Here is a 15393-nt window from a genome sequence, read left to right as displayed (position 1 = left end):
TCCTGGCTTAGCAAGTTTTAGCCCCGCCTATCCACTCTTTTTTTCTTAGAAGATATGTCATTTACCAAAATCAATCTTATCTTAACAAGTACTAGCCCCGCCCATCCGCCCTCTATTTTTTTAGAGGGTATGCCGTTTGCCACAATCAGTCTTATCTTAGCAAGTACTAACCCCTCCCACCCACCCTTTATTTTCTTAGAGGGTATGGCATTTACCAAAATCAATCTTATCTTGCAGATACTAGCCCCGCCCAGACACGCTGTTCCCATTCTAACGATTTTATCTCTCTTCAACTGAAATCCACCTTTCATTCGGGCTAGACAAAATGAATCACTGAAATAGAGGCAGGGTGGGTGGGCGGGGTGAATTATATGTTCTTTTGTTAACTGAGAATGGAAACTAATAGAAAGTAAGCTGTTAAAAAAAAGTTAATCGCAATTTTTTTGTTATTTTATTTTATTTTATTAATTAGTTTCCAATAGGCCGAGGAAACGGGACGAATATAAACGCTCAGAAGCAGAGCGGGAATCGAATCCACCACCCAAGGTGTGCTATAACATTTATTTCTTATTTCTCGAGAAAAAATGAACGGGTGGGTGGGCGGGGCTAAAGTTAACTTTATCATACAGAATCTTTTATAAGCAAGCAATAACCCCGCCCACCCACCCTCTGTTCATTCCAGTGTTTACTCTTAATATTGTTCAGTCATTTACCAAAATCAATCTTATTTTAACAAATACTAGTTATGTCCACCCGCTCTCGATTTTCTTAGGGGGTATATAATTTGCCACAGTCAGTCTTATCTTCGCAAATACTACATTGCACCAATCCAAGTTCATATACGTGTCCTTGCAAAAATGTTGATGAGCTCATCACAAAATTGTGTAAAGTAGAAACTCAACTCGAAAATGCTGGATATGTTTCATTGTATAGTAGTCCAAGAGCTATAAGGTTATATGCCTATCATAAAATTTTCCCATTGTGTCAAAGTTAAGTTACAATAGAAAAGGTTTTAGGGCCGTAAATAAATAACGTGTCCACTACAGCTCGACCGGCTGTTGTCGTTTCGTTCAGGGGCGGCTATCACTAAATATCTAAATCTAAGGAAGAAATGTTTCGAAGACCATTTATTGCCAGCCGGTAAGCCTTCTATGGAAACAACTTTCGACAAATTTTTACAAATAGCAACACTTATAAGTATATATTTAGAAATATTAATTTATTATTTATTGACTGATCTATTCGGTTACCAGAAACTTTGGGACACAGACTACTTTAGATGATATAAAATTTACTTGCTCAGTAAAGTTTAGCAAAAGATAAATGCAAACGTCGTCAACGATTTTATGAGGGGTATTTAGTACTTTAGATCGCAACCTGTAATAAAACCATTATGCATTAGGAATACATTTACTAGAGAACAAATACGGTCCTGGAAAGGTACAAAAGTAGTGACTAATTTTGACTGACAGCTTTACACAATGTACAGCTTCGAAAGTACAGCGGCAATCCTCATAATTAGAGTCATTTTCATTTATATTTTGCAAAGAAAATTAACAAGAATTCTTGTTGATAATTTTTGGTCAGAATCCGAAAAGCTGACATCAGCAGCAGGTAACGTTGTAAATTATCTTAACGATTATGATGGGTTATAGGTTAAGCATCGGATTATTGAGGGTTGAGCGGTCAATATAAACGACAGCTCTTCGGACCGAAACGAATTTTATCGTTGCTTTTGTCAGCGACTGTGTCGGATTAGTGAACGCCCGAACTTGGACCGGAAATTTTGCTTAAATTTTGGAAAGACATACATTATTACACATTCTATTTTTTCCTTGTTTGCTTAATATACACAGTAATCTTTTCACAACAAGAAACTTAGAGCATGGTTAAAATAGAACATTTTTGCAAGGAAATATGGATTTTGCAATTATAAGGCGGAGCCTAATGGCAAAATTGATGTTTCCTTATACAAATTTTCCATTTTAAACATGTTTTAACTTTCATGTTGTGAAAAGAAGTCTACACATATTAAGACAAAAAGGCGAAATGTCTGCCCGCCCACCCGCCCTATCTCAATTGTGATGAATTTTTTTATTCGCTGTGAACCAAGAGAGCGGAGCTTAACTGCAAAATACTCATTTCTTTACAAGGAATTAAAAACATGTTCTTGAGTATCATGTTATTCAAAGAATACTATGTACATTAAGAAAAAAAAGCAAAATATTTACCCCGCCCACCCACCCCATGTCAATTGTGATGTTTTTTTTATTCTTAGAAACTTTAAAGACATTAAAAATAGTAAATTTTTGTAGGGAAATATGACAACGGCTTTTAGTTAGAAAATTGTGTGAATATGAACGTTACCAAATTTACGATCAACAAGTGGTGTTTCAACAGAAATGGCAATGACACGTGTCACAAAAAAAAAACAAAAAAAGAAAAAAAATCTCGCAATGCCATACTCCTGTCAAGATCATCTTCACGTACGATTTGTGTAAAATAAAAACTGATAATTAAAAAGTTAGAAAAAACGGAAAGTATAGTGAAAGATGATACAAAATTTTCGTGAACTTAACCGTAAAATGTCGCCTGCTGTTCCCAGATTTTCAGCAAGGTAAATTTTCGCTTCAGATTTGACATTCCCTTCACATTCTTCACATGAACACATAAATTCCACTCCACCTCACCCTCACTAAATTAAATAGCCATAATTGTGTCTCGTCACCCTGCACACCTACCCATTCAAGCCGAAAACATTTCACGCTTTATGCACCGGCTTTTGTGAAAATTTTGAAGTATTTATTGTCGCGTTCGTCTCATTTTGGCCTGTTGACTTCCATTCACACACATCCGTTCCTAATAACAATACAGACAGCTGATCCTCGCAAGATCAAGCCTGTTGCAGTTATTTAACGTCACCATCAAATCTATTGATATTTTTAGTTGTTTTTTGTCATTTCTCCTTACGAAAATTTCACACATTTCTCCATTCCCGTCTTTATGGGTTACCGACAAATTCGAAAAAACAGACATGCGAATCAACTGGAAAGCTCTCTTGAGTCTCGGGTTTGCGTTCTGGGGCCTGCTTTGCTGCACTGACCTCCTCGGCGAATCCACATGGAAACGATGCTCCCACAGTAAGTCAAACTCGCGAAATTTTCCAAAACTAACCCAAACCCAGGCTTAGATGAAGTCCTCAAGGACCAATACAACCACCTGAACCGCGTACAAGACGACACTAATCAGTCCGAGGAAGCCCCGAAGCAGAAAATGAGCTGGCCGATACTCCTCTGGAACGTCTGTGCTTTTCTATGTTCACTGGTTTTCTGTTCAGTTATCAGGTCCATGTCGTGGATTGTTTGGAAGCTTTTCAAAATTTATAACGTGTTTAGAAACAGGAAAGTTCTAGCGAGCAAAATCGGCAAAATACAAGACACCGAAACCAGCTCAGAGCAGAACTCGGACTCCACCAAAAGCAACTGTAAAATTATCTTCAAAAACCAGCTCTTCACTCCCAAAGAAACCGGGAAGATGCAGGAGCAGAACCTGGGGCAAGTTCTCGAGGAGGTGAAGAAAGAGAAACATGAGCTGGCGCAGCAGCTGGTGATGGCGCAGAAGGAGAATTTGACTGCGCAGCAGCAGATTGAAGAGTACAAGTTGGAGACTTTCATGGTGAAGGAGAAGTTAGCAAGGACTGCTAACACTTTGAAGGAAAATTTGAAGTACAAGGACTTTGCTAACGCTAATCAGGAGCTGATTGCGAGGAAAGCGCACAACTTGGAGCTGCATCTGAAGGAAGTGTGCCGAGATCGAGATATCTTGCGAGCTAAATATAGCAATTTGGAGAAGAGCCACACGAAGTTGGAAGAGAAAGTGAAGATATTGCAGAAGCAGGAAAGTGAGTCGAACATTGAGCAGTTTCCTGAGAAAGACACGTCGGAGAAGCCTACGAGCAAGGACGTAAGTTAAAAACAGAGTGATGCTTTTACTAAGTTGTTGCCTTAAAAATTATTATTTTTAAGTTTTTGCCGCAGATCACCGACACGGAGGCCGACATTTGCAAATTCCAGAAGAAGATCATGGAGTTGCAGCGAAGTATCGGTGCTTTCGAGACCAAGAAGGCCAACTTCGAGGCCAACAGCAAAATTTCGGTCGACTTAGAAGAGTCAAGCATGGACACGTCGAAAGAGAATGAATCCGAATTACTCGAGAGAGAGAAAAAAGGCGAAATTAGCTCCGTCAAGCAAAACCTGATAAACTACAACGCTTACAAAGTAGCCATCAAGCTAGAATTTTTTCTTGATTAATAGTCGGTTTTAGGTGCAGATGTTGCGTCCGAGATTAAAACTGGGTAACATTAAAGAGAGATTGTATTCGACGGACACCGGGTCTTCCTCGGACGACAACAGCGGTCCACGTCGCATCATCAGTAGCACCATCGAGTTTCAAAATTTCCTCAAAACTCTAGCATCAAACAGTAAGAGTAGCCTTAACTTCCACCAAAGTAATATGTTTTGAAAATGTTTAATAAAACCGTGGCATGACTGGGAGGTTTTTGTTCGTTTTTGGGAAAAAGATGAATGGGATTTTTAAATAGGCAATAATAAGCCACTTCCTGCCTAAACAAGAAGTAAACTGAACCGTTCGAAAATCAATAACAATTGTATGTAGCTCGCCTGGGACCATTCATGCTGGAGTATCTTCGCCCACCCCTCTTGCACTTGCAATGGAATAATAGACTTTACCATTTACTACGTAGTCTATATACTACACTGGCACAAAAGTCACGGATTCTTTTCTCTGACAGGTGGCTGCTGCTCCTTTGTGCGTTTTCTTGAAATCGAAAACCGCGCTGAGGAATTTCGTTTTTTCGACAAAATGAGCGAAGGGTTGGATCAAATGATTTCATTGTGCGCTCAAAAAGACTCGTTTTACCCGTTTTTTTCGAATTTATTGCGGAAACTTTCCCCGTCCACAGGTGCTAACCGCCCTTTGAAAGCACCCCAAACACCGTGAAAAGAGCGTCGGCGCGTCCAAAGCACTCGTCCGATTTACCCCATTGAAAAAGGTGGCGGCTCAGCCGAGATTATCCGTATCATCCCCTAAAAGGCCCGTCTGACCATAGGTGCCAAAGGGTATTTTTACACCCTCTTTTTGTCCTGCGACCGGTCTTAGTTTCGCGCCTACACTTCATCAAAAGACTGCGGTCACCAAAGTCCAGTCTTCCTGTTGCGTTTTGTTACGAAGTTTTAATTGGTCTCGCCCTGGGCCGGCACGGGAACATCCGGTCAAGGATGGGCAAAAAGCGTGATAATGGAAGCGTGGAGAACCCATTGAATATCGGTGATACGTGATTTCATTCATAAAACAAACACTTTTTAGCGGGTGATTGAAACGGGGGAAAAAATTTTCAGCGCAGCGGTGTGGAAAGCGAACCGGCTAATGGGTTTTGACACACGTCGCACTCTGTTCTTTGATTTTACTAAATAAATGCGCGTTTTCCCTCCACGGTCTCAATTTCTCAACGATATCCTGTTCGCGATGAATAAAAAGGTCGAAAAATTCGTTGGAGATAACCGATATTTGAATACTGTCGCTCTCGATGCAAAAAAGGACTAACGTACTTCGGACAAAGCACAGGAAGGAGGAGGTGCTGTAAACTGAGAAGAGACAAGTGAACCTCGCTCAACTTCGTTTTCTTTGAGATTGGAGAAAAAAGAGGGCAAAAAGCACTTCGGATTAAATAGGCGATTTTACATTGGACCATTCCGGTTGATGAACTTGAATTAAATGACGCCGACTTCGCGTCACTTGCTTCATTGTAGTTTTTCGCCCAAACAGAGCATTTACAAGTTTTGATTTATGCCGGTGTGATTATTCAAATTGTGGAAGCATGGTCGAGTGGCTGTCGAGATGAATGTAAGAAGAGTGAACGGGCGAAGTGAAGCGAGTCGAAGTGTGACTGCGGAGATGACGGACCTATGGGTGGCGAAAAAATTTTCTTGTTATTTGTACAACGTTTCAAAAATTACAAAGGAAGAAAAAACGCTCGTCACAAAAAAAATAATAAATTCGTGGTGGTTTGCAATGCATATAATAATAATATTTATGATAATGGTCATATAATAGCCGCATATTCCGGGAATTGCTTGCAGCAAGACATTTATTATAATAATAATAATAATGATATAGTAATAACTGACGCAAAACCATTTACGTTCAAATTACATTTGACAAGTTCTCACATAAAAGTAATTTAATAGCCTGTGACTGATTGATAAACTGATCGATCAAAATTAAGATTTTATATGATAATCGATCAGGATTGACACCACAATATTCTCCACCAAACTGCTATAAAACATGTCATTTATTTACGCCAAATAATTTGCCTGTATAGCAGCTTTAGTATGTGAGAGTGTGGTGGAGCGTGGACGCAAAGAAAAAGCGTGGCTGAGTGCGAGTTGTTGTGCTACCTGAAGGACGAAAGCTTTCGGCATTCTCAAAAGCTTGCCTGCTCATAACGACCGTTATTGAGCTTTTTTCCTATTTATTTCATGAACTTCATACATAGTGGTAAAGCATTCAGTTTTATTAAAATAAATATTGTTATTTAAAAGCTCGAACTGCCACTTTTTAATTTGACAGATAACACATCATTTCACTACGTTTTAATTAAAAAATATATTAGTTCAGACAGTCTCATGCTGAATTGACTGTACTAATTGACATTTTCGGCAGTCAAACTTTGCTGGTAGTTCGAGTGCGTTATGATGGTTAGTATTTGTAAACTTTAGTTGCTGGTGGCGGCACAAAAGCGCCCATCAGCTCCCATAAAAGGACCATATTTTAAAGCAATTTGACCATATTAAAAGCAATCAATTCGAGTTGTGAAGCAAACATCTGGCCGAAGCCATATATCACACCACGTTAAACGACGAAAAATCTTTAACTAATTGTTCGGAACCCGACCTTTCATCCATTCATGCACTTCTCCTAAGAACCATCATGGTCTTCAATGAGCTGCTGCCCTTTTTGTCGTTTGCTCACGCAACCGTAAAGCATGGTAATATTGGATGGAAGTGATGGAGCGCGTGGGTCGGCCAGTGGCGGCGCGAAAAGGGTGACAAAATAAAACATTTCGGAAAATAATAAAGTGGGATTTATAAACTTGCTGTTGACGGTGAAGTTCCCGTTGACGTTGTTTTTAGACCTGAAAATTGTCATTTATAGACTCCGTTGATAGTAACTTTGATGTTCAACTTTTGCCGCATTGATTACTGCAAGAATTTACCATGTAATTAGACAGTCATGTTTTAAGTTTTTTGTTGTTGAAATGAGTCTATATATATATTAAGAAAAAGAGGTAAAATGTAGCCCCGCCCACCCACCCTGTCTCAATTGTGATGATTTTTTTATTCGTCGTAAGCTTAACTGCAAAATCTTTATTATTTCTCTACAAGAAATTACCATGTTTCTGAGTATCATGTTATTCAAAAAATGCTATGTATATTAAAAAAAAATTAAAGCCAAAGATTAAGCCCCACCCATACCTGCCCTGATCCAAATAGTTTCATTCATTGGCAGACCTACTAGGGGCGGAGCCTAATTGCAAAATTCATTGTTCCTTACAAAAATTTGTCATTTTAAACTTGTTTTAAGTTTCTAAAAATAAAAAAAAATCATCACAATTGAGATGGGTTTGGTGGGCGGGGTTTTATTTGCCTTTTTTCTTAATATACATAGTATTCTTTGAACAACACGATACTCAAAAACGGGTTTTTAATTTCTTGTAAAGAAATAAGTATTTTGCACGAAAGCTCCACCCCCTTGGTTCACGGCGAATAAAAAAAAATCATCACAATTGAGAAAGGGTGGGTGGGCGGAGCTTATATTTTGCCTTGTTTCCTAGTATACATAGATTTTGCCTTCTCATTTTAATATGTGTAGACTTCTTTTCACAACATGAAACTTAAAACATGTTTAAAATGGAAAAGTTGTATAAGGAAATATGGATTTTGGAAGTAGGTTCCGCCCCATAATGGCAAAATCCGTATTTCCTTATACAAATTTTCCATTTTAAATATGTTCTAAGTTTGTTGTAAAAAGATGACTATGTATATTAAGAAAAAAAAGGAAAATTATAAGCCCCAACCACCCACCCTGTCTCAATTCGGATGATTTTTTTATTCGTCGTAAGCCGAGTGGTGGAGCTTAATTGCAAAATCCTTATTTTCTTATAAAAGTTTGCCATTTTAAACGTATTTTAAGTTTCTAAGAAAAAAAAATCATTACAAGTAAGATGGGGTGGGTGGGCGGGGTCTATATTTTGCCTTTCTTCTTAATATACATAGTATTCTTTTGAACAACACGATACTCAAAAACATTTTTTAATTTCTTGTAAAGAAATAAGAATTTTGCAGTTAAGCTGCGCCCCCTTGATTCAAGGCGAATAAAAAAAATCATCACAATCGAGATAGGGTGGGTGGGCGGGCTTAAATTTTGCCTTTTTGTTTTAATATGTGTAGACCTCTTTTCACAACATGAAACTTAAAACATCTTCTAATAGAAAATTTGTATAAGGAAATATCGATTTTTCAATTAGGCTCCACCCCATAATTGCAAAATCCACAATTCCTTATATAAATTTTCCATTTTACACATGTTTTAAGTTTGTTGTTGTGAAAAGATGGCTATGTATATTAAGAAAAAAAAAAGACAAATTATAAGCCCCACCCACCCACCCTATCTCAATTCTGACGATTTTTTTTATTCGACTATGTGAAATCTGTTCTTCAGTAATCTTGTTATACAAAAATAACTAAATGTATTAATTAAAAAAGACAACCCAAAAAGAAACCCCGTCTCGATCTCAGTCGTGATGAATTTTTCATTGGTTGTCAGATCGAGGGGCGGAGCGTGATTGCAAAATCGATATTTCCCTGTACAAATTTACCATTTTAACCATGTTTTAAGTTTCTAGTTGTGAAAAGATGACTGTAAATATTAAGAAAAAAAGGCAAAATGTTAGAAATAAAAAAAAATATTTTGAGTGTCGTGTTGTTCAAAGAATACTCTGTATATTAAGAAAGAAACAAGTCAAAAATTAACCCCTACCCATATCCATTCCAAGTTCAATTGTGATGATTTTTTAATTCGTTGTTAGAGCGAGGGCGGAGCCTAATTGCAATTACTTGTTTTTAGTAGATTTTTCACTAACAAATTCACCAAAAAAAAAATAATGGAAAGTTATTACGACAGAACTTCCCGCGTCCCTGAAGTACATTGCAACATATCTGGTTTTTTCAAAAAGTTATGAAATATAATTTTAAATATGATTTATTCGACACAGGCGCGGATACAGGATTTCGTTTAGGGGGGGGGCAATTTTTGTGGTATTGCACCTATTTCCCAGAAATGCGTTCTAAACAAAAAAAATTATAAAATTTTAACTAGTATACTCTTTTTCACATAACATGGGTGACATTTGGTTGTTTTCGTCGTGTAAAGTAGAACCTCGATAATCCGAATTAATTGGGAAAAAGGTGTGTTCCGATTAACGGTTTGTTCCGATCAGCGATTTTCCCAAAAATCTGAAAGGAAATTGAATAACAACTTCATACACAGTTGAAAACAAACTTCAAGAAATAAACCTTAATTTTATTAAACAAAATTAAAGAATTCTTAAGCAACAATGGATAATAGATACATTCTAAAAAAATATTACTCCGTGACCATAAACACGCTATCTTTTTGGAACACGCTGGGATATATACCCTGATTTTTTTCAGAATTTTTAGACGAATTTTTCAAAAATGTAATTTTCCATTATGTATTCTCGACGATTTTCGAAATTTAACTTGTTTTCTTGTAGATTTTGGACCTCAGAAGTCACTTCTGGCTTCATTTCTTCGATAACTTAAACCTTTTTTCCAGATTCGTCCAGTTGAAATACTTATGGCAATTTTTAAAAAATTCGAAAAATTCGAATTTCACGCCGAATTTTCGAAAATATTGCTCGGTTTTCCATGCTATTTTTGGAAACAGAACGTCGGGATATACATATGCCTGAATTTTTTCAGAATTTTTAGGAAATTTTTTCAAAAATGAAATGTTCCTCATGCAAATTTCGACCTATTTTCGACGATTTTCGAAATTTAACTACCTAAATACCTTTTCTTGTAGATTTCGGGCCTCATTTCTTCGATAACTTCAACCTTTTTTCCAGAATTAGTTAATTAATTCAGTGCACTGAAATCGCAATTTTTAAAAATTTCAAAATATTCCATACAACATATGCACAAAGATCTTGCGTCATTTTTGCAAGTAGGTGCGTGTTTCCAAGTTCAGTTCAGATTGTAGAGTTTTTGTTCGGGTTAAAGAAGCATCGACTTCAAATAGCGTGTGTTCGGATTACTGAATGTTCGGATAATCGTGAATTCGGATTATAAAGGTTGTAGGTACTGTATTTACAAAATGAAATGCAATTTCAAAATTTTGAAAGTGGTCAAAATAAAGTACCTCGGTCCTGTGGGGGTGCACCCATTGCCCCCCCCCCCTGGATCCGCGCCTGATTCGACAAAATTTTGAGATGACGACGGCATCAATTTTTTGAAGGGGATAAGCGAAAATATTTTGATTAAAAATTTACCATGCTCACGATAACCTTGTAAAGTCTACTATATTTCAAAGCATTCGATTTTATAGATTTAAAACTGTCCTACAGTCAAAAATCTGACTGTCTCGCGTAGGAGTATGTTATTTTACATAATTTAAAACCCGTATACATTGTACAATTTCGAGGTGACCTCACTACATGATATTCGTATTACACGTTTAGAATTTGACAACAGTCGATCCAGTGGTTTCGGAGACTATCACAGACGGCGGACAGACACGCAGCCAGACCGACGGAAACGAGAAGTAATAATTGATTTTTGTTGGAAGATTTTAACCGGGACGCCTCTGACGGTCCCCATTCCCACCAGCCGAGCTTTTGTAAATAGTTCAACAGGTATCCAAGGAAAGAGAGGGGGTTGTGCGCTTCTTTAAGAACACGTGAGTCGATCTTCAACTGTCATTTGCAAGAAGCAACAAGTGGTGTCACTATCCAAAATGAAAAGCGAAAACGAAAAAAAAGTCGGAGTTTCTGAAACTCGCAAGGTATTTTTTAAACACTATCTATTATTTAAATATTTTTGTATTTTTATTGTAGTCAAAAAAAAATATTAATCGCATTTTTTTTTATTTCAGATTCGAAAACCCCTGATGGAAAAGAAACGTCGCGCCCGAATCAACGACAGCCTCGAAGCCCTCAAGCAAATCCTCCTCGATTCTAAAGCCACCCTCAAAGAATCGGCGAGTCGGAGAAGTGGTCAAAGGACCGCGAAGTTAGAAAAGGCCGATATTTTGGAAATGACGGTTCGCTATGTGCAACATTTACGGGGCAAACTAAACCAAAAAGACGACGTTGAAGAGAAGAAAAGCTGTGATTCTGCGGACTTAAAAATGGGGGTTACTTTGATTCCTACGAAGTTGAGTAGTGGTGATATCGTTTTTGTTATGCCTTCGAATTTTACACCCAGTCAGAACGGCGACAAGTTGACGAAAATGGGCAACGTGTGGAGGCCGTGGTGACAAGAAATGTTGTTGTTGGAAGACTGTTTTTTCTGTGATATTAAACTGTAAATAAATTGAATACGTTAAGTAAAATTGGTGTTTTTAAATCTACCCCTACTCTATAATATAAAATGAAATAAATTTGAGTATGCAACTAGTTATACATTGTTGTGAAGTTGGCGTCCTTGCTGACCAAGGTGAAACAAAGATGACACATATTCTGTTACTTTTCAACACACACGCACACCATAATCCCCTCTTTTATCACTTTATCTTCACTTTCCATATTCTTTTTTCAGTATACGATTCGCATAGGAGTAGTGCTACACGTGCCTTTCCGACAATTTTACAGTTATGAAAATAATTTAGTATCCAGTGAGTGAATGTTTATAACTCTTCATCTTTGTAAAACAAACACCACCTTTATAATTATACAAAGGTAAGGTTATGTCATGCTTTAATTGGTTGATATGCGAAAAGTGTGCAAATTACTTTCTAAAAAACATACTCCGCGGTGTCTACAAGGTTACAATACAATTGAATGAAGAGTGCAATAATATTACATAATATTTCGTAAATTGAAAAAAGTGCAATGACCACGTGTCAACCACTACAATTTTTATAACTGTAACGAAAATAATTTGCGTGTATGCGTAAAGTGCAGGGAAAATACCTTGAACCATAATTTATTTAGCTACATCCTACATCCCGAATGATTATTCTCATTCGCAGAAAACTAAAGTATTTTCGCATTTTCCAGCAAGATTTCCCTAGTAGTCATTAAAAAACAGATAAATCGTGTTTGTGTTTGCCGTGATTGTGGATTTCCTAACTGTTATCTCGCTTCTGACTTGCAATAATATTTTGTTTATATTGCGGTTTCTGCCTTGTAAAAATTACGTTGATATAAATGCATGTCCATGCACTTAGACCGTCACTCGTGTTTGTTTACTGTTCCAAGGTACACGTTTTTCGATTCATAATTAATCCGAATACATTTTTCCCACCTTGAACTCATCGTCAACAAAGTAGTTCAAAGCGTCGAGAAATTATTGTCTGCGTCCTGATTAGCGATTTATATAATCAAATGCGGGATTATCTCTTCAAGTTCACTGTTAGAAATATTTCAAGGTTTCCAATAAAATCCTGTTGCGTGATTCCTAATTACGAGTTAGCACGATTCAATTAAGCGCGCACTTAATAAATTAATATTTGAACAGGATAATAAAGGATTATTGGTTAATCCTTACAAAAGAAAGTTAGTTCGGTTTTATCACGGACGTGAAAATGAACAAATAACGATAAGAGTAAGACGCGGTATTAAAAAATAGCTTGGTTCTACGTCCGAATAATATAATCGGTTACGAAGTAACGGGTTACTTGCATAAGTGAAAGCAGTTTGTAGTTTTTCAGACGTTTTTTCAACGTCGTGGACTGAAAGTGAACTTGATAAGTGTGGAGTTTGTTCGTCCAGGTGTTTTTAATTGTTGTTAAGCTAGTTAATTTGTTGTTTATTTGGTGCGAATAACTGAAGGTATATAATTTTATTTCTATTATTGTTATGTTGATGGGTTAGTTTTAGGCGATATTTATCTTTAAATCAATATAGTGTGAGTAACAGGAATTATAAAATCTTTAGACGTTTAACCGCACGACACCCGATCCATCATTAGACTCATTATAAATTGATTTTCAATCTATTTTTTGATATATTATTAGATTTCGAAAGAAACTTCGTTCGTCAGATAACCACATACTGCATTTATTTATAACGTAGCAAAACTACGATAAATATTTTCTTTATAAGTTATTCTCGAACTCGTTTGTGACTTGCCTGGCTACATATTCGTGCTATTTACGTAGATAACGGGCAATAAAAAAATACCTTATTAATCACAAGGCCATTTATTGTTTTAGATGTGTCCCATATCTGGAATGGTTCAATTTTTGATAGTAGTAGTCACACTACTACTATTGTGTCACGCTGCTCTTGTCCGGTCATTGGAAATTGTATTCGAGCCAAAAAATGTAACACTCCACATGTATGATACCGTGCCAGTGAATTACAGTATCATAACAGGTACTCGAAATAATCTATAGCACTGGGTAATTAGTGAAAAATTATGTTTTCAGATCCTGGAGAAAGCTTTGATAGTTTGCAGTTGTATGTAGAAAACGACAATGTAGCTAAAATCGAGGAAAGCCTGATTATAACAAACCCCAAAGGAAGTTTTAACCTCACTGGAAACTTCCTGGGTACATATTTTTTTTCAAAAACAACAACTTTATAATAACGTATACTCTTTTCCAAAATAGGACGGACCCAAATCCGGGCGATGTCCGTCCCTGGCAAGCTCGACGTTACCGTGATCCGCAAAAAGCGCGTCATTGACACCGTCTTCACCTCATCGGTGGCAACCCTAGTCAGTATAATCTACATCAATTTCGGCTGTGCCTTAAACTGGGGTGAAATGCTAAAAAATCTGAAACGTCCCATCGGTCCTGCCATTGGTTTCACCGGCCAGTTTTTAGTGATGCCGCTTGTAGGTATCTTCAACCCCCGAAAATCCACCTAAAAACTAATTTCAGCTCAGTTTCGGTCTGGGTAAAGTGCTCTTCCCCGACAACCCTGAGATGCAGTTAGGGATGTTTTTTACCGGGGTGTCTCCAGCGGGTGGTGCCTCCAACATATGGACGGTAGTCCTTGATGGTAACATGGACTTGTCTGTAACTATGACTACCATTAGTACGTTGGCGGCGTTCGGGATGATCCCTTTGTGGTTGTTCACTTTAGGCAAAGTGATTTTTGACCAAGGCGATATTCAAGTGCCTTATTCGCAGATTTCGACGTATGCGATAGCCCTTGTGATACCTCTAGGGATTGGATTTCTAATTTCACGATATATGAAAAAAGTGTCGACGTTTTTGGTGAGGATTTTGAAAGGGTTCTCTGGGCTTTTGCTCCTTTTCATTGTCGTGTTTGCGATCGTGACCAACTTATACTTGTTTGAGTTGTTCTCGTGGGAGGTAAGTAAGTCGCATTGCGGAAGCGGAAATTTGCTTAAATTAAGACAGATTGTAGTGGCGGGGATGGGTTTGCCGTACTTGGGGTACTTTCTGGGGTATGCAATGGCTAAAGTACTCAAGCAGCCGCCGCCAGATTGCCTCGCCATTGCTATAGAAACCGGGATTCAAAATACCGGAATTGCTATATTTTTGTTGAGGTTTACGCTGCCTCAGCCACAAGGAGACCTCACTACAGGTTACTAGAGTCGGTTTTGTGTTCGAAAATGACGTTTTGAGTTTCAGTGGCCCCCGTTTCGGTTGCAATGATGACACCAGTGCCTCTGCTCCTCATGTTCATCTATAAGAAAATTCGAGCAAGGTTGGTATCACTGAGCTTTGTTATTATAGTTTGATAGGCGGAGGTTTGCAGGATATACCCGAATTTTAAAAAGCTGACTGTGAGTAACAGGACGCCGCAAGAACTGAGCAACGACAATAACATTCCCGTGAGGGAGGACAGACTTATTCAGACAATCTCGTAGAACTCGATATAATTATTATTTTTTGAACATAGTTTATTGTGTATGTAGTGATGAACAAAGCACAGCTTTAAAGTCAACTTTTGTACTTATCGTTAGAAAAATGATTTAGAAAAATAAACGTTTTTTGAAGTTTTACCAACCGTCGTCATTAACGTTTTTTTTTTATTTAAAATTTTTTCAGTTGAACACCCGTTATTTTTTGGTGAGTGGTTTTTGTTTAAGT

General features: G+C 37.5%; 4 protein-coding genes across 10 annotated transcripts in view; 3 read left to right on the top strand and 1 right to left on the bottom strand.

Annotated features, from left to right (window-relative positions):
- LOC135139747 (tigger transposable element-derived protein 4-like) overlaps positions 1–15393 on the bottom strand; it is a 191023-nt gene that overhangs the window by 93835 nt on the left and 81795 nt on the right. The window lies entirely within an intron of this gene.
- Positions 2432–4548, top strand: LOC135134610 (centromere-associated protein E-like). 4 transcript variants are annotated; one of them, XM_064063354.1, is made up of 6 exons: positions 2432–2617; positions 2947–3140; positions 3185–3344; positions 3402–3963; positions 4026–4277; positions 4324–4548. In XM_064063354.1, exons 1-6 carry the CDS (start codon positions 2553–2555, stop codon positions 4519–4521), a joined length of 1431 nt encoding a protein of 476 aa, XP_063919424.1. In that variant the 5' UTR covers positions 2432–2552; the 3' UTR covers positions 4522–4548. The 4 variants fall into 4 exon arrangements, with proteins under 4 accessions (XP_063919424.1, XP_063919418.1, XP_063919404.1 ...); XM_064063348.1 differs by having other exon boundaries at positions 3396–3963; XM_064063334.1 differs by having other exon boundaries at positions 3185–3963.
- On the top strand, positions 10765–11690 carry LOC135134602 (transcription factor HES-1-like). The gene is made up of 2 exons (XM_064063327.1): positions 10765–11166; positions 11257–11690. Exons 1-2 carry the CDS (start codon positions 11119–11121, stop codon positions 11638–11640), a joined length of 432 nt encoding a protein of 143 aa, XP_063919397.1. The 5' UTR covers positions 10765–11118; the 3' UTR covers positions 11641–11690.
- Positions 11910–15305, top strand: LOC135139597 (ileal sodium/bile acid cotransporter-like). 4 transcript variants are annotated; one of them, XM_064069904.1, is made up of 8 exons: positions 11910–12061; positions 13540–13702; positions 13756–13878; positions 13939–14165; positions 14212–14649; positions 14698–14884; positions 14932–15007; positions 15059–15305. In XM_064069904.1, the coding sequence occupies exons 2-8, from the start codon at positions 13540–13542 to the stop codon at positions 15168–15170; spliced, it is 1326 nt and encodes a 441-aa protein (XP_063925974.1). In that variant the 5' UTR covers positions 11910–12061; the 3' UTR covers positions 15171–15305. The 4 variants fall into 4 exon arrangements, with proteins under 4 accessions (XP_063925974.1, XP_063925988.1, XP_063925968.1 ...); XM_064069918.1 differs by lacking the exon at positions 11910–12061 and adding an exon at positions 12501–12583 and having other exon boundaries at positions 15045–15169; XM_064069898.1 differs by lacking the exon at positions 11910–12061 and adding an exon at positions 12503–12583.

Source organism: Zophobas morio, unplaced genomic scaffold (genome assembly GCF_036711695.1).
Source record: "Zophobas morio isolate AGI-343-1 ecotype UQ-CSIRO unplaced genomic scaffold, CSIRO_AGI_Zmor_V1 ptg000004l, whole genome shotgun sequence".
Taxonomy (NCBI): domain Eukaryota; kingdom Metazoa; phylum Arthropoda; class Insecta; order Coleoptera; family Tenebrionidae; genus Zophobas; species Zophobas morio.
This window is presented reverse-complemented; position numbering and strand designations above follow the sequence as displayed.